At 62.8% G+C, this 25,732-nt stretch overlaps 1 protein-coding gene across 7 annotated transcripts in view; it reads right to left on the bottom strand.

The window, feature by feature from the left end:
- Positions 1-25,732, bottom strand: part of FOXM1 (forkhead box M1) — a 48,137-nt gene that overhangs the window by 4,060 nt on the left and 18,345 nt on the right. For all 7 annotated transcript variants that reach the window (XM_073650278.1, XM_073650281.1, XM_073650280.1 and 4 more), the window contains exons 2-6: positions 2,768-3,341; positions 2,537-2,685; positions 2,269-2,469; positions 2,066-2,194; positions 1,164-1,199 (exon numbers count right to left, since the gene is read on the bottom strand). In XM_073650278.1, coding sequence (XP_073506379.1) covers positions 1,164-1,199; positions 2,066-2,194; positions 2,269-2,469; positions 2,537-2,685; positions 2,768-3,305 — 1,053 coding nt within the window. In that variant the 5' untranslated portion in view covers positions 3,306-3,341. The remainder of the gene's footprint in view (positions 1-1,163; positions 1,200-2,065; positions 2,195-2,268; positions 2,470-2,536; positions 2,686-2,767; positions 3,342-25,732) is intronic.

Below are 25,732 nucleotides of genomic sequence, written 5' to 3'. Positions count from 1 at the left end.
CTTCATTCATGGAATTATAACCAACTCTTTTCACTTAAAGAACCGCTAAAACAGGCAGACACGAGAAACCCCTCACCCTCTTTCCTTCCCCTAATCCCACCATTGGTGGCACACCTACAGCAAGTTCTCTGCCTTTCAAACCTAATCCTCCCTTTCCTTTCTCCACCTGTGCTGTGTCTTCCCAACACTATACCCTTTGTGTTCAACAACCAGTAATCCCGCCCACCTCCTCACATTCCCCCCCACTTTGTGTTTGTTTTACCCTCATGTTAACCATACTCCTTCCCCGTCTTACCCACCATCTTTCTCCCTCAGTCCTTTCCTAACTTCCCTCCCCCCAGATTGCTTAAACCATCTATGACAAGTTTCATGGATACTACAGTATCGCATGATCACTGATCTGCTACATGTCATCATAACGGGAGCTACCTCTACCCACACTGATAGTGTAATATGCCCCCATGACGCACGCTCCAGACAGTGCCACTTGCACACAGACACCACTCCCCTATCATATGTGTGTCACAAGTCTCCATAACTACACATCATGTGGTGCGCTAGGAAGTGACCACTGCTCTCCGCTGACCTACATCAACTTCCGGGACACGAGCTTAACACAGTGTCGTCCCATTCTGCGTCCCTGGTCCCTACCGCATGACTCGTACACCCTTCACACTGCCCATCATCCTAGGACATGCGCACTAAGTAGCGCCGCCCCAACTTCGCCTTTTCCATTGCAAGATACGGCTGGCATCGGAGGCCCCTCTTGACCCCATATTTCAAGTATACACCATTTAAGATTCCCCCCATGACGATCCCATATCCACAAGACACACACAGGAGGTGCAGGAGGGGTTTGAAGTGTTAAGTCGCCTCTAACACAAGCACTTACCTTTTGAGTGTCTGGTGAAAATTTCTATACTTTAGTGAACAGGAGCGAACAACGACCCAAACAGTCTCACAGCTGTGGGTTTGTTACAATGACATGGACCCCTCCATGCACTGACACATTGTAACAAACTGTCAGCACAAGACATGGATATGTTTAGCTTCAATTCACTGACAGCAAGAAGAAACACAAAAGATCTTAGAAAGCTGCAGATTAAATGTAATTGTAGAGAAAGACGAGCAAAAAAGTGAAATTTACAAAGAGAAGATCTTACTGGTTCACTGGAAGCGGAGGACGAGGAGCCCGAGGCCTGAGGAAGAGAGAAAACACGGAGTATGTGAGTGCACCAGCAGAATAGTGAGTGCAGCTCTGGAGTACAATACAGGAGGTAACTCAGGATCAGTAATGTAATGTATGTACACAGTGACTGCACCAGCAGAATAGTGAGTGCAGCTCTGGAGTATAATACAGGATGTAACTCAGGATCAGTAATGTATGTACACAGTGACTGCACCAGCAGAATAGTGAGTGCAGCTCTGAGGTATAATATAGGATGTAACTCAGGATCAGTAATGTATGTACACAGTGACTGCACCAGCAGAATAGTGAGTGCAGCTCGGGAGTATAATACAGGAGGTAACTCAGGATCAGTAATGTAATGTATGTACACAGTGACTGCACCAGCAGAATAGTGAGTGCAGCTCTGGAGTATAATACAGGATGTAACTCAGGATCAGTAATGTAATGTAAGTACACAGTGACTGCTCCAGCAGAATAGTGAGTGCAGCTCTGGTGTATAATACAGGAGGTAACTCAGGATTAGTAATGTATGTGCACAGTGACAGCACCAGCAGAATAGTGAGTGCAGCTCTGGAGGATAATACAGGATGTAACTCAGGATCAGTAATGTATGTACACAGTGACTGCACCAGCAGAATAGTGAGTGCAGCTCTGGGGTATAATACAGGAGGTAACTCAGGATCAGTAATGTAATGTATGTACACAGTGACTGCACCAGCAGAATAGTGAGTGCAGCTCTGGTGTATAATACAGGAGGTAACTCAGGATTAGTAATGTAATGTATGTACACAGTGACTGCACCAGCAGAATAGTGAGTGCAGCTCTGGAGGATAATACAGTTGTGTATGTAGGTATTTATGGCCATGGTAGTCGCACCTTGAACACCTGGTCGAGGGTCAGGCAGCGGTTGGCTTGGGGGTGGATGGTCCAGTAGGAGATCTTGTTGTTGCTCGGGGTCTCGCGCACAAACATGTCGTGCAGGGAGAGGTTGTGCCTGATGGAGTTCTATGGAGAAACCCCCAGAGATTATCAGCAGAGGACGACCGTCCACCTTGATCATTAACACCTCAGGTCGTTACCTTCCAGCCGGGTTTGGCCACGTGTTTGAAGTACGGGAAGTGGTCCTCGATCCACGTGTAGATGTCCTTCAGCGTCATCCTCTTGGTGGCCGTGCTGTTAATGGCAAACTGGATCAAGGCCATGTAGGAGTACGGGGGACGCTCGTACGGGACGACCGTCCACGACTGCGGGGATGCAGGAACCTGAGGTTCTTCCTCCACCTGGGGGCGCAAGAGAGTCAGTCTTGTTCTACGAGGCGACATGAAATGAGAACAACCTGAGATTCACCATTATGGGGTCCGTCTCTGGGCTGCAGTTCTCCTTCTCAGCGGGTTCAGGTTTGGGGTCCCGCGGTCCCAGTCCGTCGGAGCTCATCTTCCCCAGCCAGTGTATGTTGGTCAGACTGTCGTCCAGTTCCTGTCCCTCCACAGGAGGCGCTGATGAGACACAAGATCAAGTCATGTCTATGGGAACTGGCATCAGATACACTGTAACGAAGCCTTAGCGAGCAGTATTTACCCTCCATTTCGTCCTTCGGGGTGTGATGGGGAGAAGCGGTGGCCTCCAGCTGTAAGGTCTCGATGTCCTCCGTTTTGCTCTGTAGTCCGAGCCTCTCCACCTGAGAGTGGAGGGAGCTGTTACCGGTGAGGAGGATGAACTTGTTGGGACCGCCGCTCTCCTTCCCCCGCACCGTCAGCGCCTGGATGATGCTCTCCACATCCGAGTCCGGGGGAATGATCACCAGCTGAGTGTCGGGGATGGTCGGGTGACCTATAACCTTAACCCCAGAGAGACCGGAGGACTCAGCAGGGGATCTGGGCTCAGAGGACGAGGCGGAAGCTCTGCCGATGGGGAGTGGATACAGCTCTGCAGTCGCTGGTTTTGGCTCATCCAGGTCTCTATCGCCCCCACAATCCGGCTTCTGACCTTCTATCATGCTGCTCATGGCGGTCTGCCCCTGAGCCGGACCCCTTGCGCCTCCGACGCCATCCTGATTCGGGAGGTTGAGCCTTCGTCTTCTCAGTATCAGCGGCCTCCGGGGGCTGGACTTCATCATGTCGCTGCAGACGTGGCGGCCATCGGGAAACAGATCCTGCAAGAGGAAAAGGGCGAGCGGCGTGAGAAAAGGGCGAGCGCGGCATGAGGAGACAGGAGAAGAGCGGAACAGGGCGAGCGCGGCATGAGGAGAAGAGCGGAACAGGGCGAGCGCGGCATGAGGAGAAGAGCGGAACAGGGCGAGCGCGGCATGAGGAGAAGAGCGGAACAGGGCGAGCGCGGCATGAGGAGAAGAGCGGAACAGGGCGAGCGCGGCATGAGGAGAAGAGCGGAACAGGGCGAGCGCGGCATGAGGAGAAGAGCGGAACAGGGCGAGCGCGGCATGAGGAGAAGAGCGGAACAGGGCGAGCGCGGCATGAGGAGAAGAGCGGGACAGGGCGAGCGCGGCATGAGGAGAAGAGCGGAACAGGGCGAGCGCGGCATGAGGAGAAGAGCGGAACAGGGCGAGCGCGGCATGAGGAGAAGAGCGGAACAGGGCGAGCGCGGCATGAGGAGAAGAGCGGAACAGGGCGAGCGCGGCATGAGGAGAAGAGCGGAACAGGGCGAGCGCGGCATGAGGAGACAGGAGAAGAGGAGAAGAGCGGAACAGGGCGAGCGCGGCATGAGGAGACAGGAGAAGAGGAGAAGAGCGGAACAGGGCGAGCGCGGCATGAGGAGACAGGAGAAGAGGAGAAGAGCGGAACAGGGCGAGCGCGGCATGAGGAGACAGGAGAAGAGGAGAAGAGCGGAACAGGGCGAGCGCGGCATGAGGAGACAGGAGAAGAGGAGAAGAGCGGAACAGGGCGAGCGCGGCATGAGGAGACAGGAGAAGAGGAGAAGAGCGGAACAGGGCGAGCGCGGCATGAGGAGACAGGAGAAGAGGAGAAGAGCGGAACAGGGCGAGCGCGGCATGAGGAGACAGGAGAAGAGGAGAAGAGCGGAACAGGGCGAGCGCGGCATGAGGAGACAGGAGAAGAGGAGAAGAGCGGAACAGGGCGAGCGCGGCATGAGGAGACAGGAGAAGAGGAGAAGAGCGGAACAGGGCGAGCGCGGCATGAGGAGACAGGAGAAGAGGAGAAGAGCGGAACAGGGCGAGCGCGGCATGAGGAGACAGGAGAAGAGGAGAAGAGCGGAACAGGGCGAGCGCGGCATGAGGAGACAGGAGAAGAGGAGAAGAGCGGAACAGGGCGAGCGCGGCATGAGGAGACAGGAGAAGAGGAGAAGAGCGGAACAGGGCGAGCGCGGCATGAGGAGACAGGAGAAGAGGAGAACAGCGGAACAGGGCGAGCGCGGCATGAGGAGACAGGAGAAGAGGAGAAGAGCGGAACAGGGCGAGCGCGGCATGAGGAGACAGGAGACGAGCGGAACAGGGCGAGCGCGGCATGAGGAGACAGGAGACGAGCGGAACAGGGCGAGCGCGTCATGAGGAGACAGGAGAAGAGCGGAACAGGGCGAGCGCGGCATGAGGAGAAGAGGAGAACAGGGCGAGCGCGGCATGAGGAGAAGAGCGGAACAGGGCGAGCGCGGCATGAGGAGACAGGAGAAGAGGAGAAGAGCGGAACAGGGCGAGCGCGGCATGAGGAGACAGGAGAAGAGCGGAACAGGGCGAGCGCGGCATGAGGAGACAGGAGAAGAGGAGAAGAGCGGAACAGGGCGAGCGCGGCATGAGGAGACAGGAGAAGAGCGGAACAGGGCGAGCGCGGCATGAGGAGACAGGAGAAGAGGAGAAGAGCGGAACAGGGCGAGCGCGGCATGAGGAGACAGGAGACGAGGAGAAGAGCGGAACAGGGCGAGCGCGGCATGAGGAGACAGGAGACGAGGAGACGAGCGGAACAGGGCGAGCGCGGCATGAGGAGACAGGAGACGAGCGGAACAGGGCGAGCGCGGCATGAGGAGACAGGAGACGAGCGGAACAGGGCGAGCGCGTCATGAGGAGACAGGAGAAGAGCGGAACAGGGCGAGCGCGGCATGAGGAGAAGAGCGGAACAGGGCGAGCGCGGCATGAGGAGAAGAGCGGAACAGGGCGAGCGCGGCATGAGGAGAAGAGCGGAACAGGGCGAGCGCGGCATGAGGAGAAGAGCGGAACAGGGCGAGCGCGGCATGAGGAGAAGAGCGGAACAGGGCGAGCGCGGCATGAGGAGAAGAGCGGAACAGGGCGAGCGCGGCATGAGGAGACAGGAGAAGAGGAGAAGAGCGGAACAGGGCGAGCGCGGCATGAGGAGACAGGAGAAGAGGAGAAGAGCGGAACAGGGCGAGCGCGGCATGAGGAGACAGGAGAAGAGGAGAAGAGCGGAACAGGGCGAGCGCGGCATGAGGAGACAGGAGAAGAGGAGAAGAGCGGAACAGGGCGAGCGCGGCATGAGGAGACAGGAGAAGAGCGGAACAGGGCGAGCGCGGCATGAGGAGACAGGAGAAGAGGAGAAGAGCGGAACAGGGCGAGCGCGGCATGAGGAGACAGGAGACGAGGAGAAGAGCGGAACAGGGCGAGCGCGGCATGAGGAGACAGGAGACGAGGAGACGAGCGGAACAGGGCGAGCGCGGCATGAGGAGACAGGAGACGAGCGGAACAGGGCGAGCGCGGCATGAGGAGACAGGAGACGAGCGGAACAGGGCGAGCGCGTCATGAGGAGACAGGAGAAGAGCGGAACAGGGCGAGCGCGGCATGAGGAGAAGAGCGGAACAGGGCGAGCGCGGCATGAGGAGAAGAGCGGAACAGGGCGAGCGCGGCATGAGGAGAAGAGCGGAACAGGGCGAGCGCGGCATGAGGAGAAGAGCGGAACAGGGCGAGCGCGGCATGAGGAGAAGAGCGGAACAGGGCGAGCGCGGCATGAGGAGACAGGAGAAGAGGAGAAGAGCGGAACAGGGCGAGCGCGGCATGAGGAGACAGGAGAAGAGGAGAAGAGCGGAACAGGGCGAGCGCGGCATGAGGAGACAGGAGAAGAGGAGAAGAGCGGAACAGGGCGAGCGCGGCATGAGGAGACAGGAGAAGAGGAGAAGAGCGGAACAGGGCGAGCGCGGCATGAGGAGACAGGAGAAGAGGAGAAGAGCGGAACAGGGCGAGCGCGGCATGAGGAGACAGGAGAAGAGGAGAAGAGCGGAACAGGGCGAGCGCGGCATGAGGAGACAGGAGAAGAGGAGAAGAGCGGAACAGGGCGAGCGCGGCATGAGGAGACAGGAGACGAGGAGAAGAGCGGAACAGGGCGAGCGCGGCATGAGGAGACAGGAGACGAGGAGAAGAGCGGAACAGGGCGAGCGCGGCATGAGGAGACAGGAGACCAGGAGACGAGCGGAACAGGGCGAGCGCGGCATGAGGAGAAGAGGGGAACAGGGCGAGCGCGGCATGAGGAGAAGAGCGGAACAGGGCGAGCGCGGCATGAGGAGAAGAGCGGAACAGGGCGAGCGCGGCATGAGGAGAAGAGCGGAACAGGGCGAGCGCGGCATGAGGAGAAGAGCGGAACAGGGCGAGCGCGGCATGAGGAGAAGAGCGGAACAGGGCGAGCGCGGCATGAGGAGAAGAGCGGAACAGGGCGAGCGCGGCATGAGGAGAAGAGCGGAACAGGGCGAGCGCGGCATGAGGAGAAGAGCGGAACAGGGCGAGCGCGGCATGAGGAGAAGAGCGGAACAGGGCGAGCGCGGCATGAGGAGAAGAGCGGAACAGGGCGAGCGCGGCATGAGGAGAAGAGCGGAACAGGGCGAGCGCGGCATGAGGAGAAGAGCGGAACAGGGCGAGCGCGGCATGAGGAGAAGAGCGGAACAGGGCGAGCGCGGCATGAGGAGAAGAGCGGAACAGGGCGAGCGCGGCATGAGGAGAAGAGCGGAACAGGGCGAGCGCGGCATGAGGAGAAGAGCGGAACAGGGCGAGCGCGGCATGAGGAGAAGAGGAGAAGAGCGGAACAGGGCGAGCGCGGCATGAGGAGACAGGAGAAGAGGAGAAGAGCGGAACAGGGCGAGCGCGGCATGAGGAGACAGGAGAAGAGGAGAAGAGCGGAACAGGGCGAGCGCGGCATGAGGAGACAGGAGAAGAGGAGAAGAGCGGAACAGGGCGAGCGCGGCATGAGGAGACAGGAGAAGAGGAGAAGAGCGGAACAGGGCGAGCGCGGCATGAGGAGACAGGAGAAGAGGAGAAGAGCGGAACAGGGCGAGCGCGGCATGAGGAGACAGGAGAAGAGGAGAAGAGCGGAACAGCGCGAGCGCGGCATGAGGAGATAGGAGAAGAGCGGAACAGGGCGAGCGCGGCATGAGGAGAAGAGCGGAACAGGGCGAGCGCGGCATGAGGAGAAGAGCGGAACAGGGCGAGCGCGGCATGAGGAGACAGGAGACGAGCGGAACAGGGCGAGCGCGGCATGAGGAGACAGGAGACGAGCGGAACAGGGCGAGCGCGGCATGAGGAGACAGGAGAAGAGCGGAACAGGGCGAGCGCGGCATGAGGAGAAGAGGAGAACAGGGCGAGCGCGGCATGAGGAGAAGAGCGGAACAGGGCGAGCGCGGCATGAGGAGACAGGAGAAGAGGAGAAGAGCGGATCAGGGCGAGCGCGGCATGAGGAGACAGGAGAAGAGGAGAAGAGCGGAACAGGGCGAGCGCGGCATGAGGAGACAGGAGAAGAGGAGAAGAGCGGAACAGGGCGAGCGCGGCATGAGGAGACAGGAGACGAGGAGACGAGCGGAACAGGGCGAGCGCGGCATGAGGAGACAGGAGACGAGCGGAACAGGGCGAGCGCGTCATGAGGAGACAGGAGACGAGCGGAACAGGGCGAGCGCGTCATGAGGAGACAGGAGAAGAGCGGAACAGGGCGAGCGCGGCATGAGGAGAAGAGCGGAACAGGGCGAGCGCGGCATGAGGAGAAGAGCGGAACAGGGCGAGCGCGGCATGAGGAGAAGAGCGGAACAGGGCGAGCGCGGCATGAGGAGAAGAGCGGAACAGGGCGAGCGCGGCATGAGGAGAAGAGCGGAACAGGGCGAGCGCGGCATGAGGAGACAGGAGAAGAGCGGAACAGGGCGAGCGCGGCATGAGGAGACAGGAGAAGAGGAGAAGAGCGGAACAGGGCGAGCGCGGCATGAGGAGACAGGAGAAGAGGAGAAGAGCGGAACAGGGCGAGCGCGGCATGAGGAGACAGGAGAAGAGCGGAACAGGGCGAGCGCGGCATGAGGAGACAGGAGAAGAGCGGAACAGGGCGAGCGCGGCATGAGGAGACAGGAGAAGAGGAGAAGAGCGGAACAGGGCGAGCGCGGCATGAGGAGACAGGAGAAGAGGAGAAGAGCGGAACAGGGCGAGCGCGGCATGAGGAGACAGGAGAAGAGGGGAACAGGGCGAGCGCGGCATGAGGAGACAGGAGAAGAGCGGAACAGGGCGAGCGCGGCATGAGGAGAAGAGGAGAACAGGGCGAGCGCGGCATGAGGAGAAGAGCGGAACAGGGCGAGCGCGGCATGAGGAGACAGGAGAAGAGGAGAAGAGCGGAACAGGGCGAGCGCGGCATGAGGAGACAGGAGAAGAGGAGAAGAGCGGAACAGGGCGAGCGCGGCATGAGGAGACAGGAGAAGAGGAGAAGAGCGGAACAGCGCGAGCGCGGCATGAGGAGACAGGAGAAGAGCGGAACAGGGCGAGCGCGGCATGAGGAGACAGGAGAAGAGGAGAAGAGCAGAACAGGGCGAGCGCGGCATGAGGAGACAGGAGAAGAGGAGAAGAGCGGAACAGGGCGAGCGCGGCATGAGGAGACAGGAGAAGAGGAGAAGAGCGGAACAGGGCGAGCGCGGCATGAGGAGACAGGAGAAGAGGAGAAGAGCGGAACAGGGCGAGCGCGGCATGAGGAGACAGGAGAAGAGGAGAAGAGCGGAACAGGGCGAGCGCGGCATGAGGAGACAGGAGACGAGCGGAACAGGGCGAGCGCGGCATGAGGAGACAGGAGACGAGCGGAACAGGGCGAGCGCGGCATGAGGAGAAGAGGAGAACAGGGCGAGCGCGGCATGAGGAGAAGAGCGGAACAGGGCGAGCGCGGCATGAGGAGACAGGAGAAGAGCGGAACAGGGCGAGCGCGGCATGAGGAGACAGGAGAAGAGGAGAAGAGCGGAACAGGGCGAGCGCGGCATGAGGAGACAGGAGAAGAGGAGAAGAGCGGAACAGGGCGAGCGCGGCATGAGGAGACAGGAGACGAGAAGAGCGGAACAGGGCGAGCGCGGCATGAGGAGACAGGAGACGAGGAGACGAGCGGAACAGGGCGAGCGCGGCATGAGGAGACAGGAGACGAGCGGAACAGGGCGAGCGCGGCATGAGGAGACAGGAGACGAGCGGAACAGGGCGAGCGCGTCATGAGGAGACAGGAGAAGAGCGGAACAGGGCGAGCGCGGCATGAGGAGAAGAGCGGAACAGGGCGAGCGCGGCATGAGGAGAAGAGCGGAACAGGGCGAGCGCGGCATGAGGAGAAGAGCGGAACAGGGCGAGCGCGGCATGAGGAGACAGGAGAAGAGGAGAAGAGCGGAACAGGGCGAGCGCGGCATGAGGAGACAGGAGAAGAGGAGAAGAGCGGAACAGGGCGAGCGCGGCATGAGGAGACAGGAGAAGAGGAGAAGAGCGGAACAGGGCGAGCGCGGCATGAGGAGACAGGAGACGAGGAGAAGAGCGGAACAGGGCGAGCGCGGCATGAGGAGACAGGAGAAGAGGGGAACAGGGCGAGCGCGGCATGAGGAGAAGAGGGGAACAGGGCGAGCGCGGCATGAGGAGAAGAGGGGAACAGGGCGAGCGCGGCATGAGGAGAAGAGGGGAACAGGGCGAGCGCGGCATGAGGAGAAGAGGGGAACAGGGCGAGCGCGGCATGAGGAGAAGAGGGGAACAGGGCGAGCGCGGCATGAGGAGAAGAGCGGAACAGGGCGAGCGCGGCATGAGGAGAAGAGCGGAACAGGGCGAGCGCGGCATGAGGAGAAGAGCGGAACAGGGCGAGCGCGGCATGAGGAGAAGAGCGGAACAGGGCGAGCGCGGCATGAGGAGAAGAGCGGAACAGGGCGAGCGCGGCATGAGGAGAAGAGCGGAACAGGGCGAGCGCGGCATGAGGAGAAGAGCGGAACAGGGCGAGCGCGGCATGAGGAGAAGAGGAGAAGAGCGGAACAGGGCGAGCGCGGCATGAGGAGAAGAGGAGAAGAGCGGAACAGGGCGAGCGCGGCATGAGGAGACAGGAGAAGAGGAGAAGAGCGGAACAGGGCGAGCGCGGCATGAGGAGACAGGAGAAGAGGAGAAGAGCGGAACAGGGCGAGCGCGGCATGAGGAGACAGGAGAAGAGGAGAAGAGCGGAACAGGGCGAGCGCGGCATGAGGAGACAGGAGAAGAGGAGAAGAGCGGAACAGGGCGAGCGCGGCATGAGGAGACAGGAGAAGAGGAGAAGAGCGGAACAGGGCGAGCGCGGCATGAGGAGACAGGAGAAGAGGAGAAGAGCGGAACAGCGCGAGCGCGGCATGAGGAGACAGGAGAAGAGCGGAACAGGGCGAGCGCGGCATGAGGAGACAGGAGAAGAGGAGAAGAGCGGAACAGGGCGAGCGCGGCATGAGGAGACAGGAGAAGAGGAGAAGAGCGGAACAGGGCGAGCGCGGCATGAGGAGACAGGAGAAGAGGAGAAGAGCGGAACAGGGCGAGCGCGGCATGAGGAGACAGGAGAAGAGGAGAAGAGCGGAACAGGGCGAGCGCGGCATGAGGAGACAGGAGAAGAGGAGAAGAGCGGAACAGGGCGAGCGCGGCATGAGGAGACAGGAGAAGAGGAGAACAGCGGAACAGGGCGAGCGCGGCATGAGGAGACAGGAGAAGAGGAGAAGAGCGGAACAGGGCGAGCGCGGCATGAGGAGACAGGAGACGAGCGGAACAGGGCGAGCGCGGCATGAGGAGACAGGAGACGAGCGGAACAGGGCGAGCGCGTCATGAGGAGACAGGAGAAGAGCGGAACAGGGCGAGCGCGGCATGAGGAGAAGAGGAGAACAGGGCGAGCGCGGCATGAGGAGAAGAGCGGAACAGGGCGAGCGCGGCATGAGGAGACAGGAGAAGAGCGGAACAGGGCGAGCGCGGCATGAGGAGACAGGAGAAGAGGAGAAGAGCGGAACAGGGCGAGCGCGGCATGAGGAGACAGGAGAAGAGGAGAAGAGCGGAACAGGGCGAGCGCGGCATGAGGAGACAGGAGACGAGGAGAAGAGCGGAACAGGGCGAGCGCGGCATGAGGAGACAGGAGAAGAGGAGAAGAGCGGAACAGGGCGAGCGCGGCATGAGGAGACAGGAGACGAGGAGAAGAGCGGAACAGGGCGAGCGCGGCATGAGGAGACAGGAGACGAGGAGACGAGCGGAACAGGGCGAGCGCGTCATGAGGAGACAGGAGAAGAGCGGAACAGGGCGAGCGCGGCATGAGGAGAAGAGCGGAACAGGGCGAGCGCGGCATGAGGAGAAGAGCGGAACAGGGCGAGCGCGGCATGAGGAGAAGAGCGGAACAGGGCGAGCGCGGCATGAGGAGACAGGAGAAGAGGAGAAGAGCGGAACAGGGCGAGCGCGGCATGAGGAGACAGGAGAAGAGGAGAAGAGCGGAACAGGGCGAGCGCGGCATGAGGAGACAGGAGAAGAGGAGAAGAGCGGAACAGGGCGAGCGCGGCATGAGGAGACAGGAGAAGAGGAGAAGAGCGGAACAGGGCGAGCGCGGCATGAGGAGACAGGAGACGAGGAGAAGAGCGGAACAGGGCGAGCGCGGCATGAGGAGAAGAGGGGAACAGGGCGAGCGCGGCATGAGGAGAAGAGGGGAACAGGGCGAGCGCGGCATGAGGAGAAGAGGGGAACAGGGCGAGCGCGGCATGAGGAGAAGAGGGGAACAGGGCGAGCGCGGCATGAGGAGAAGAGGGGAACAGGGCGAGCGCGGCATGAGGAGAAGAGGGGAACAGGGCGAGCGCGGCATGAGGAGAAGAGGGGAACAGGGCGAGCGCGGCATGAGGAGAAGAGGGGAACAGGGCGAGCGCGGCATGAGGAGAAGAGGGGAACAGGGCGAGCGCGGCATGAGGAGACAGGAGAAGAGGAGAAGAGCGGAACAGGGCGAGCGCGGCATGAGGAGACAGGAGAAGAGGAGAAGAGCGGAACAGGGCGAGCGCGGCATGAGGAGACAGGAGAAGAGGAGAAGAGCGGAACAGGGCGAGCGCGGCATGAGGAGACAGGAGAAGAGGAGAAGAGCGGAACAGGGCGAGCGCGGCATGAGGAGACAGGAGAAGAGGAGAAGAGCGGAACAGCGCGAGCGCGGCATGAGGAGACAGGAGAAGAGCGGAACAGGGCGAGCGCGGCATGAGGAGACAGGAGAAGAGGAGAAGAGCGGAACAGGGCGAGCGCGGCATGAGGAGACAGGAGAAGAGGAGAAGAGCGGAACAGGGCGAGCGCGGCATGAGGAGACAGGAGAAGAGGAGAAGAGCGGAACAGGGCGAGCGCGGCATGAGGAGACAGGAGAAGAGGAGAAGAGCGGAACAGGGCGAGCGCGGCATGAGGAGACAGGAGAAGAGGAGAAGAGCGGAACAGGGCGAGCGCGGCATGAGGAGACAGGAGAAGAGGAGAACAGCGGAACAGGGCGAGCGCGGCATGAGGAGACAGGAGAAGAGGAGAAGAGCGGAACAGGGCGAGCGCGGCATGAGGAGACAGGAGACGAGCGGAACAGGGCGAGCGCGGCATGAGGAGACAGGAGACGAGCGGAACAGGGCGAGCGCGGCATGAGGAGACAGGAGAAGAGCGGAACAGGGCGAGCGCGGCATGAGGAGAAGAGGAGAACAGGGCGAGCGCGGCATGAGGAGAAGAGCGGAACAGGGCGAGCGCGGCATGAGGAGACAGGAGAAGAGCGGAACAGGGCGAGCGCGGCATGAGGAGACAGGAGAAGAGGAGAAGAGCGGAACAGGGCGAGCGCGGCATGAGGAGACAGGAGAAGAGGAGAAGAGCGGAACAGGGCGAGCGCGGCATGAGGAGACAGGAGACGAGGAGAAGAGCGGAACAGGGCGAGCGCGGCATGAGGAGACAGGAGACGAGGAGACGAGCGGAACAGGGCGAGCGCGGCATGAGGAGACAGGAGACGAGCGGAACAGGGCGAGCGCGGCATGAGGAGACAGGAGACGAGCGGAACAGGGCGAGCGCGTCATGAGGAGACAGGAGAAGAGCGGAACAGGGCGAGCGCGGCATGAGGAGAAGAGCGGAACAGGGCGAGCGCGGCATGAGGAGAAGAGCGGAACAGGGCGAGCGCGGCATGAGGAGAAGAGCGGAACAGGGCGAGCGCGGCATGAGGAGACAGGAGAAGAGGAGAAGAGCGGAACAGGGCGAGCGCGGCATGAGGAGACAGGAGAAGAGGAGAAGAGCGGAACAGGGCGAGCGCGGCATGAGGAGACAGGAGAAGAGGAGAAGAGCGGAACAGGGCGAGCGCGGCATGAGGAGACAGGAGACGAGGAGAAGAGCGGAACAGGGCGAGCGCGGCATGAGGAGACAGGAGAAGAGGGGAACAGGGCGAGCGCGGCATGAGGAGAAGAGGGGAACAGGGCGAGCGCGGCATGAGGAGAAGAGGGGAACAGGGCGAGCGCGGCATGAGGAGAAGAGGGGAACAGGGCGAGCGCGGCATGAGGAGAAGAGGGGAACAGGGCGAGCGCGGCATGAGGAGAAGAGGGGAACAGGGCGAGCGCGGCATGAGGAGAAGAGGGGAACAGGTCGAGCGCGGCATGAGGAGAAGAGGGGAACAGGGCGAGCGCGGCATGAGGAGAAGAGGGGAACAGGGCGAGCGCGGCATGAGGAGAAGAGGGGAACAGGGCGAGCGCGGCATGAGGAGAAGAGGGGAACAGGGCGAGCGCGGCATGAGGAGAAGAGGGGAACAGGGCGAGCGCGGCATGAGGAGAAGAGGGGAACAGGGCGAGCGCGGCATGAGGAGACAGGAGAAGAGGAGAAGAGCGGAACAGGGCGAGCGCGGCATGAGGAGACAGGAGAAGAGGAGCAGAGCGGAACAGGGCGAGCGCGGCATGAGGAGACAGGAGAAGAGGAGAAGAGCGGAACAGGGCGAGCGCGGCATGAGGAGACAGGAGAAGAGCGGAACAGGGCGAGCGCGGCATGAGGAGACAGGAGAAGAGGAGAAGAGCGGAACAGGGCGAGCGCGGCATGAGGAGACAGGAGAAGAGGAGAAGAGCGGAACAGGGCGAGCGCGGCATGAGGAGACAGGAGAAGAGGAGAAGAGCGGAACAGGGCGAGCGCGGCATGAGGAGACAGGAGAAGAGGAGAAGAGCGGAACAGGGCGAGCGCGGCATGAGGAGACAGGAGAAGAGGAGAAGAGCGGAACAGGGCGAGCGCGGCATGAGGAGACAGGAGAAGAGGAGAAGAGCGGAACAGGGCGAGCGCGGCATGAGGAGACAGGAGAAGAGGAGAAGAGCGGAACAGGGCGAGCGCGGCATGAGGAGACAGGAGAAGAGGAGAAGAGCGGAACAGGGCGAGCGCAGCATGAGGAGACAGGAGAAGAGGAGAAGAGCGGAACAGGGCGAGCGCGGCATGAGGAGACAGGAGAAGAGGAGAAGAGCGGAACAGGGCGAGCGCGGCATGAGGAGTCAGGAGAAGAGGAGAAGAGCGGAACAGGGCGAGCGCGGCATGAGGAGACAGGAGAAGAGCGGAACAGGGCGAGCGCGGCATGAGGAGACAGGAGAAGAGGAGAAGAGCGGAACAGGGCGAGCGCGGCATGAGGAGACAGGAGAAGAGGAGAAGAGCGGAACAGGGCGAGCGCGGCATGAGGAGACAGGAGACGAGCGGAACAGGGCGAGCGCGGCATGAGGAGACAGGAGACGAGCGGAACAGGGCGAGCGCGGCATGAGGAGACAGGAGACGAGCGGAACAGGGCGAGCGCGGCATGAGGAGACAGGAGAAGAGCGGAACAGGGCGAGCGCGGCATGAGGAGAAGAGGAGAAGAGCGGAACAGGGCGAGAGCGGCATGAGAAGAGCGGAACAGGGCGAGGGCGGCATGAGGAGAAGAGCGGAACAGGCGAGCGCGGCATGAGGAGAAGAGGGGAACAGGGCGAGCGCGGCATGAGGAGAAGAGGAGAAGAGCGGAACAGGGCGAGCGCGGCATGAGGAGAAGAGCGGAACAGGGCGAGCGCGGCATGAGGAGAAGAGCGGAACAGGGCGAGCGCGGCATGAGGAGAAGAGCGGAACAGGGCGAGCGCGGCATGAGGAGAAGAGCGGAACAGGGCGAGCGCGGCATGAGGAGAAGAGCGGAACAGGGCGAGCGCGGCATGAGGAGAAGAGCGGAACAGGGCGAGCGCGGCATGAGAAGAAGAGCGGAACAGGGCGAGCGAGGCATGAGGAGAAGAGCAGAACAGGGCGAGCGCGGCATGAGGAGAAGAGCAGAACAGGGCGAGCGCGGCATGAGGAGAAGAGCAGAACAGGGCGAGCGCGGCATGAGGAGAAGAGCAGAACAGGGCGAGCGCGGCATGAGGAGAAGAGCGGAACAGGGCGAGCGCGGCATGAGGAGAAGAGCGGAACAGGGCGAGCGCGGCATGAGGAGAAGAGGAGAAGAGCGGAACAGGGCGAGAGCGGCATGAGGAGAAGAGCGGAACAGTGCGAGAGCGGCATGAGGAGAAGAGGAGAAGAGCGGAACAGGGCGAGCGCGGCATGAGGAGAAGAGCGGAACAGGGCGAGCGCGGCATGAGGAGAAGAGCGGAACAGGGCGAGCGCGGCATGAGGAGAAGAGGAGAAGAGCGGAACAGGGCGAGCGCGGCATGAGGAGAAGAGGAGAAGAGCGGAACAGGGCGAGCGCGGCATGAGGAGAAGAGGAGAAGAGCGGAACAGGGCGAGCGCGGCATGAGGATTAGAGGAGAAGAGCGGAACAGGGCGAGCGCGGCATGAGGAGAAGAGGAGAAGAGCGGAACAGGGCGAGCGCTGCATGAGGAGACAGGAGAAGAGGAGAAGAGCGGAACAGGGCGAGCGCGGCATGAGGAGACAGGAGAAGAGGAGAAGAGCGGAACAGGGCGAGCGCGGCATGAGGAGACAGGAGAAGAGGAGAAGAGCGGAACAGGGCGAGCGCGGCATGAGGAGACAGGAGAAGAGGAGAAGAGCGGAACAGGGCGAGCGCGGCATGAGGAGACAGGAGACGAGCGGAACAGGGCGAGCGCGGCATGAGGAGACAGGAGACGAGCGGAACAGGGCGAGCGCGGCATGAGGAGACAGGAGACGAGCGGAACAGGGCGAGCGCGGCATGAGGAGACAGGAGACGAGCGGAACAGGGCGAGCGCGGCATGAGGAGAAGAGGAGAAGAGCGGAACAGGGCGAGCGCGGCATGAGAAGAGCTGAACAGGGCGAGCGCGGCATGAGGAGAAGAGCTGAACAGGGCGAGCGCGGCATGAGGAGAAGAGCGGAACAGGGCGAGCGCGGCATGAGGAGAAGAGCGGAACAGGGCGAGCGCGGCATGAGGATTAGAGGAGAAGAGCGGAACAGGGCGAGCGCGGCATGAGGAGAAGAGCGGAACAGGGCGAGCGCGGCATGAGGAGACAGGAGAAGAGGAGAAGAGCGGAACAGGGCGAGCGCTGCATGAGGAGACAGGAGAAGAGGAGAAGAGCGGAACAGGGCGAGCGCGGCATGAGGAGACAGGAGAAGAGGAGAAGAGCGGAACAGGGCGAGCGCGGCATGAGGTGACGAGGAGAAGAGCGGAACAGGGCGAGCGCGGCATGAGGAGACAGGAGACGAGGAGAAGAGCGGAACAGGGCGAGCGCGGCATGAGGAGACAGGAGACGAGCGGAACAGGGCGAGCGCGGCATGAGGAGACAGGAGACGAGCGGAACAGGGCGAGCGCGGCATGAGGAGACAGGAGACGAGCGGAACAGGGCGAGCGCGGCATGAGGAGACAGGAGACGAGCGGAACAGGGCGAGCGCGGCATGAGGAGACAGGAGACGAGCGGAACAGGGCGAGCGCGGCATGAGGAGACAGGAGACGAGCGGAAGAGGGCGAGCGCGGCATGAGGAGACAGGAGACGAGCGGAACAGGGCGAGCGCGGCATGAGGAGACAGGAGACGAGCGGAACAGGGCGAGCGCGGCATGAGGAGACAGGAGACGAGCGGAACAGGGCGAGCGCGGCATGAGGAGAAGAGGAGAAGAGCGGAACAGGGCGAGCGCGGCATGAGGAGAAGAGCGGAACAGGGCGAGCGCGGCATGAGGAGAAGAGCGGAACAGGGCGAGCGCGGCATGAGGAGAAGAGCGGAACAGGGCGAGCGCGGCATGAGGAGAAGAGCGGAACAGGGCGAGCGCGGCATGAGGAGAAGAGCGGAACAGGGCGAGCGCGGCATGAGGAGAAGAGCGGAACAGGGCGAGCGCGGCATGAGGAGAAGAGCGGAACAGGGCGAGCGCGGCATGAGGAGAAGAGCGGAACAGGGCGAGCGCGGCATGAGGAGAAGAGGGGAACAGGGCGAGCGCGGCATGAGGAGAAGAGGGGAACAGGGCGAGCGCGGCATGAGGAGAAGAGCGGAACAGGGCGAGCGCGGCATGAGGAGAAGAGCGGAACAGGGCAAGCGCGGCATGAGGAGAAGAGCGGAACAGGGCGAGCGCGGCATGAGGAGAAGAGGAGAAGAGCGGAACAGGGCGAGCGCGGCATGAGGAGAAGAGGAGAAGAGCGGAACAGGGCGAGCGCGGCATGAGGAGAAGAGCGGAACAGGGCGAGCGCGGCATGAGGAGAAGAGCGGAACAGGGCGAGCGCGGCATGAGGAGAAGAGCGGAACAGGGCGAGCGCGGCATGAGGAGAAGAGGAGAAGAGCGGAACAGGGCGAGCGCGGCATGAGGAGAAGAGCGGAACAGGGCGAGCGCGGCATGAGGAGAAGAGCGGAACAGGGCGAGCGCGGCATGAGGAGAAGAGCGGAACAGGGCGAGCGCGGCATGAGGAGAAGAGCGGAACAGGGCGAGCGCGGCATGAGGAGAAGAGCGGAACAGGGCGAGCGCGGCATGAGGAGAAGAGCGGAACAGGGCGAGCGCGGCATGAGGAGAAGAGCGGAACAGGGCGAGCGCGGCATGAGGAGAAGAGCGGAACAGGGCGAGCGCGGCATGAGGAGAAGAGCGGAACAGGGCGAGCGCGGCATGAGGAGAAGAGCGGAACAGGGCGAGCGCGGCATGAGGAGAAGAGCGGAACAGGGCGAGCGCGGCATGAGGAGAAGAGCGGAACAGGGCGAGCGCGGCAGGAGGAGAAGAGCGGAAAAGGGCGAGCGCGGCATGAGGAGAAGAGGGGAACAGGGCGAGCGCGGCATGAGGAGAAGAGCGGAACAGGGCGAGCGCGGCATGAGGAGAAGAGCGGAACAGGGCGAGCGCGGCATGAGGAGAAGAGCGGAACAGGGCGAGCGCGGCATGAGGAGAAGAGGAGAAGAGCGGAAAAGGGCGAGCGCGTCATGAGGAGAAGAGGAGAAGAGCGGAACAGGGCGAGCGCGGCATGAGGAGAAGAGCGGAACAGGGCGAGCGCGGCATGAGGAGAAGAGCGGAACAGGGCGAGCGCGGCATGAGGAGACAGGAGAAGAGGAGAAGAGCGGAACAGGGCGAGCGCTGCATGAGGAGACAGGAGAAGAGGAGAAGAGCGGAACAGGGCGAGCGCGGCATGAGGAGACAGGAGAAGAGGAGAAGAGCGGAACAGGGCGAGCGCGGCATGAGGAGACAGGAGAAGAGCGGAACAGGGCGAGCGCGGCATGAGGAGACAGGAGAAGAGGAGAAGAGCGGAACAGGGCGAGCGCGGCATGAGGAGACAGGAGAAGAGGAGAAGAGCGGAACAGGGCGAGCGCGGCATGAGGAGACAGGAGAAGAGGAGAAGAGCGGAACAGGGCGAGCGCGGCATGAGGAGACAGGAGAAGAGGAGAAGAGCGGAACAGGGCGAGCGCGGCATGAGGAGACAGGAGAAGAGGAGAAGAGCGGAACAGGGCGAGCGCGGCATGAGGAGACAGGAGAAGAGGAGAAGAGCGGAACAGGGCGAGCGCGGCATGAGGAGACAGGAGAAGAGGAGAAGAGCGGAACAGGGCGAGCGCGGCATGAGGAGACAGGAGAAGAGGAGAAGAGCGGAACAGGGCGAGCGCGGCATGAGGAGACAGGAGAAGAGGAGAAGAGCGGAACAGGGCGAGCGCGGCATGAGGAGACAGGAGAAGAGGAGAAGAGCGGAACAGGGCGAGCGCGGCATGAGGAGACAGGAGAAGAGCGGAACAGGGCGAGCGCGGCATGAGGAGACAGGAGAAGAGGAGAAGAGCGGAACAGGGCGAGCGCGGCATGAGGAGACAGGAGAACAGCGGAACAGGGCGAGGGCGGCATGAGGAGACAGGAGAAGAGCGGAACAGGGCGAGGGCGGCATGAGGAGACAGGAGAAGAGGAGAAGAGCCGAACAGGGCGAGCGCGGCATGAGAAGAAGAGCGGAACAGGGCGAGCGAGGCATGAGGAGAAGAGCAGAACAGGGCGAGCGCGGCATGAGGAGAAGAGCAGAACAGGGCGAGCGCGGCATGAGGAGAAGAGCAGAACAGGGCGAGCGCGGCATGAGGAGAAGAGCAGAACAGGGCGAGCGCGGCATGAGGAGAAGAGCGGAACAGGGCGAGCGCGGCATGAGGAGAAGAGCGGAACAGGGCGAGCGCGGCATGAGGAGAAGAGGAGAAGAGCGGAACAGGGCGAGAGCGGCATGAGGAGAAGAGGAGAAGAGCGGAACAGTGCGAGAGCGGCATGAGGAGAAGAGGAGAAGAGCGGAACAGGGCGAGCGCGGCATGAGGAGAAGAGCGGAACAGGGCGAGCGCGGCATGAGGAGAAGAGCGGAACAGGGCGAGCGCGGCATGAGGAGAAGAGCGGAACAGGGCGAGCGCGGCATGAGGAGAAGAGGAGAAGAGCGGAACAGGGCGAGCGCGGCATGAGGAGAAGAGGAGAAGAGCGGAACAGGGCGAGCGCGGCATGAGGATTAGAGGAGAAGAGCGGAACAGGGCGAGCGCGGCATGAGGAGAAGAGGAGAAGAGCGGAACAGGGCGAGCGCTGCATGAGGAGACAGGAGAAGAGGAGAAGAGCGGAACAGGGCGAGCGCGGCATGAGGAAACAGGAGAAGAGGAGAAGAGCGGAACAGGGCGAGCGCGGCATGAGGAGACAGGAGAAGAGGAGAAGAGCGGAACAGGGCGAGCGCGGCATGAGGAGACAGGAGAAGAGGAGAAGAGCGGAACAGGGCGAGCGCGGCATGAGGAGACAGGAGACGAGCGGAACAGGGCGAGCGCGGCATGAGGAGACAGGAGACGAGCGGAACAGGGCGAGCGCGGCATGAGGAGACAGGAGACGAGCGGAACAGGGCGAGCGCGGCATGAGGAGACAGGAGACGAGCGGAACAGGGCGAGCGCGGCATGAGGAGAAGAGGAGAAGAGCGGAACAGGGCGAGCGCGGCATGAGAAGAGCGGAACAGGGCGAGCGCGGCATGAGGAGAAGAGCGGAACAGGGCGAGCGCGGCATGAGGAGAAGAGCGGAACAGGGCGAGCGCGGCATGAGGATTAGAGGAGAAGAGCGGAACAGGGCGAGCGCGGCATGAGGAGAAGAGCGGAACAGGGCGAGCGCGGCATGAGGAGACAGGAGAAGAGGAGAAGAGCGGAACAGGGCGAGCGCTGCATGAGGAGACAGGAGAAGAGGAGAAGAGCGGAACAGGGCGAGCGCGGCATGAGGAGACAGGAGAAGAGGAGAAGAGCGGAACAGGGCGAGCGCGGCATGAGGTGACAGGAGACCAGGAGAAGAGCGGAACAGGGCGAGCGCGGCATGAGGAGACAGGAGACGAGGAGAAGAGCGGAACAGGGCGAGCGCGGCATGAGGAGACAGGAGACGAGCGGAACAGGGCGAGCGCGGCATGAGGAGACAGGAGACGAGCGGAACAGGGCGAGCGCGGCATGAGGAGACAGGAGACGAGCGGAACAGGGCGAGCGCGGCATGAGGAGACAGGAGACGAGCGGAACAGGGCGAGCGCGGCATGAGGAGACAGGAGACGAGCGGAACAGGGCGAGCGCGGCATGAGGAGACAGGAGACGAGCGGAACAGGGCGAGCGCGGCATGAGGAGACAGGAGACGAGCGGAACAGGGCGAGCGCGGCATGAGGAGACAGGAGACGAGCGGAACAGGGCGAGCGCGGCATGAGGAGACAGGAGACGAGCGGAACAGGGCGAGCGCGGCATGAGGAGAAGAGGAGAAGAGCGGAACAGGGCGAGCGCGGCATGAGGAGAAGAGCGGAACAGGGCGAGCGCGGCATGAGGAGAAGAGCGGAACAGGGCGAGCGCGGCATGAGGAGAAGAGCGGAACAGGGCGAGCGCGGCATGAGGAGAAGAGCGGAACAGGGCGAGCGCGGCATGAGGAGAAGAGCGGAACAGGGCGAGCGCGGCATGAGGAGAAGAGCGGAACAGGGCGAGCGCGGCATGAGGAGAAGAGCGGAACAGGGCGAGCGCGGCATGAGGAGAAGAGGGGAACAGGGCGAGCGCGGCATGAGGAGAAGAGGGGAACAGGGCGAGCGCGGCATGAGGAGAAGAGCGGAAAAGGGCGAGCGCGGCATGAGGAGAAGAGGGGAACAGGGCGAGCGCGGCATGAGGAGAAGAGCGGAACAGGGCGAGCGCGGCATGAGGAGAAGAGCGGAACAGGGCGAGCGCGGCATGAGGAGAAGAGGAGAAGAGCGGAAAAGGGCGAGCGCGGCATGAGGAGAAGAGGAGAAGAGCGGAACAGGGCGAGCGCGGCATGAGGAGAAGAGCGGAACAGGGCGAGCGCGGCATGAGGAGAAGAGCGGAACAGGGCGAGCGCGGCATGAGGAGAAGAGGAGAAGAGCGGAACAGGGCGAGCGCGGCATGAGGAGAAGAGCGGAACAGGGCGAGCGCGGCATGAGGAGAAGAGCGGAACAGGGCGAGCGCGGCATGAGGAGAAGAGCGGAACAGGGCGAGCGCGGCATGAGGAGAAGAGCGGAACAGGGCGAGCGCGGCATGAGGAGAAGAGCGGAACAGGGCGAGCGCGGCATGAGAAGAGCGGAACAGGGCGAGCGCGGCATGAGGAGAAGAGCGGAACAGGGCGAGCGCGGCATGAGGAGAAGAGCGGAACAGGGCGAGCGCGGCATGAGGAGAAGAGCGGAACAGGGCGAGCGCGGCATGAGGAGAAGAGCGGAACAGGGCGAGCGCGGCATGAGGAGAAGAGCGGAACAGGGCGAGCGCGGCATGAGGAGAAGAGCGGAACAGGGCGAGCGCGGCATGAGGAGAAGAGCGGAACAGGGCGAGCGCGGCATGAGGAGAAGAGCGGAACAGGGCGAGCGCGGCATGAGGAGAAGAGCGGAAAAGGGCGAGCGCGGCATGAGGAGAAGAGGGGAACAGGGCGAGCGCGGCATGAGGAGAAGAGCGGAACAGGGCGAGCGCGGCATGAGGAGAAGAGCGGAACAGGGCGAGCGCGGCATGAGGAGAAGAGCGGAACAGGGCGAGCGCGGCATGAGGAGAAGAGCGGAACAGGGCGAGCGCGGCATGAGGAGAAGAGCGGAACAGGGCGAGCGCGGCATGAGGAGAAGAGCGGAACAGGGCGAGCGCGGCATGAGGAGACAGGAGAAGAGGAGAAGAGCGGAACAGGGCGAGCGCGGCATGAGGAGACAGGAGAAGAGCGGAACAGGGCGAGCGCGGCATGAGGAGACAGGAGAAGAGGAGAAGAGCGGAACAGGGCGAGCGCGGCATGAGGAGACAGGAGAAGAGGAGAAGAGCGGAACAGGGCGAGCGCGGCATGAGGAGACAGGAGAAGAGGAGAAGAGCGGAACAGGGCGAGCGCGGCATGAGGAGACAGGAGAAGAGGAGAAGAGCGGAACAGGGCGAGCGCGGCATGAGGAGACAGGAGAAGAGGAGAAGAGCGGAACAGGGCGAGCGCGGCATGAGGAGACAGGAGAAGAGGAGAAGAGCGGAACAGGGCGAGCGCGGCATGAGGAGACAGGAGAAGAGGAGAAGAGCGGAACAGGGCGAGCGCGGCATGAGGAGACAGGAGAAGAGGAGAAGAGCGGAACAGGGCGAGCGCGGCATGAGGAGACAGGAGAAGAGCGGAACAGGGCGAGCGCGGCATGAGGAGACAGGAGAAGAGGAGAAGAGCGGAACAGGTCGAGCGCGGCATGAGGAGACAGGAGAAGAGGAGAAGAGCGGAACAGGGCGAGCGCGGCATGAGGAGACAGGAGAAGAGGAGAAGAGCGGAACAGGGCGAGCGCGGCATGAGGAGACAGGAGAAGAGCGGAACAGGGCGAGCGCGGCATGAGGAGACAGGAGAAGAGCGGAACAGGGCGAGCGCGGCATGAGGAGACAGGAGAAGAGGAGAAGAGCGGAACAGGGCGAGCGCGGCATGAGGAGACAGGAGAAGAGGAGAAGAGCGGAACAGGGCGAGCGCGGCATGAGGAGACAGGAGAAGAGCGGAACAGGGCGAGGGCGGCATGAGGAGACAGGAGAAGAGGAGAAGAGCGGAACAGGGCGAGGGCGGCATGAGGAGACAGGAGAAGAGGAGAAGAGCGGAACAGGGCGAGCGCGGCATGAGGAGAAGAGGAGACGAGCGGAACAGGGCGAGGGCGGCATGAGGAGAAGAGGAGACGAGCGGAACAGGGCGAGGGCGGCATGAGGAGAGGAGAGGAGACGAGCGGAACAGGGCGAGCGCGGCATGAGGAGAAGAGGAGACGAGCGGAACAGGGCGAGCGCGGCATGAAGAGAAGAGGAGACGAGCGGAACAGGGCGAGAGCGGCATGAGGAGAAGAAGAGACGAGCGGAACAGGGCGAGCGCGGCATGAGGAGAAGAGGAGACGAGGGGAACAGGGCGAGCGCGGCATGAGGAGAAGAGGAGACGAGGGGAACAGGGCGAGCGCGGCATGAGGAGAAGAGGAGACGAGGGGAACAGGGCGAGCGCGGCATGAGGAGACGAGGGGAACAGAGCGAGCGCGGCATGAGGAGAAGAGGAGACGAGGGGAACAGGGCGAGCGCGGCATGAGGAGAAGAGGAGACGAGCGGAACAGGGCGAGCGCGGCATGAGGAGAAGAGGAGACGAGCGGAACAGGGCGAGCGCGGCATGAGGAGAAGAGGAGACGAGCGGAACAGGGCGAGCGCGGCATGAGGATTAGAGGAGACGAGCGGAACAGGGCGAGCGCGTCATGAGGAGAAGAGGAGACGAGCGGAACAGGGCGAGCGCGGCATGAGGAGAAAAGGAGAAGAGCGGAACAGGGCGAGCGCGGCATGAGGAGAAAAGGAGAAGAGCGGAACAGGGCGAGCGCGGCATGAGGAGAAGAGCGGAACAGGGCGAGCGCGGCATGAGGAGACAGGAGAAGAGGAGAAGAGCGGAACAGGGCGAGCGCGGCATGGGAGGAGACGAGCGGAACAGGGCGAGCGCGGCATGAGGAGAAGAGGAGACGAGCGGAACAGGGCGAGCGCGGCATGAGGAGACGAGCCGAACAGGGCGAGCGCGGCATGAGGAGAAGAGCCGAACAGGGCGAGCGCGGCATGAGGAGAAAGGAGAGAGCGGAACAGGGCGAGCGCGGCATGAGGAGAAGAGCCGGAACAGGGCGAGCGCGGCATGAGGAGAAGAGCCGAACAGGGCGAGCGCGGCATGAGGAGAAGAGCCGAACAGGGCGAGCGCGGCATGAGGAGAAGAGCCGAACAGGGCGAGCGCGGCATGAGGAGAAGAGCCGAACAGGGCGAGCGCGGCATGAGGAGAAGAGCCGAACAGGGCGAGCGCGGCATGAGGAGAAGAGCCGAACAGGGCGAGCGCGGCATGAGGAGAAGAGCCGAACAGGGCGAGCGCGGCATGAGGAGAAGAGCCGAACAGGGCGAGCGCGGCATGAGGAGAAGAGCCGAACAGGGCGAGCGCGGCATGAGGAGAAGAGCCGAACAGGGCGAGCGCGGCATGAGGAGAAGAGCCGAACAGGGCGAGCGCGGCATGAGGAGAAGAGCCGAACAGGGCGAGCGCGGCATGAGGAGAAGAGCCGAACAGGGCGAGCGCGGCATGAGGAGAAGAGCCGAACAGGGCGAGCGCGGCATGAGGAGAAGAGCCGAACAGGGCGAGCGCGGCATGAGGAGAAGAGCCGAACAGGGCGAGCGCGGCATGAGGAGAAGAGCCGAACAGGGCGAGCGCGGCATGAGGAGAAGAGCCGAACAGGGCGAGCGCGGCATGAGGAGAAGAGCCGAACAGGGCGAGCGCGGCATGAGGAGAAGAGCCGAACAGGGCGAGCGCGGCATGAGGAGAAGAGCCGAACAGGGCGAGCGCGGCATGAGGAGAAGAGCCGAACAGGGCGAGCGCGGCATGAGGAGAAGAGCCGAACAGGGCGAGCGCGGCATGAGGAGAAGAGCCGAACAGGGCGAGCGCGGCATGAGGAGAAGAGCCGAACAGGGCGAGCGCGGCATGAGGAGAAGAGCCGAACAGGGCGAGCGCGGCATGAGGAGAAGAGCCGAACAGGGCGAGCGCGGCATGAGGAGAAGAGCCGAACAGGGCGAGCGCGGCATGAGGAGAA

The sequence above is a fragment of the Phyllobates terribilis genome, unplaced genomic scaffold, assembly GCF_046119375.1.
Source record: "Phyllobates terribilis strain yellow unplaced genomic scaffold, ASM4611937v1 Scaffold_10__3_contigs__length_209671492, whole genome shotgun sequence".
Lineage (NCBI taxonomy): Eukaryota > Metazoa > Chordata > Amphibia > Anura > Dendrobatidae > Phyllobates > Phyllobates terribilis.
Note: the sequence above shows the minus strand (reverse complement) of the source record. Positions and strands in the feature narration are given on the sequence as shown.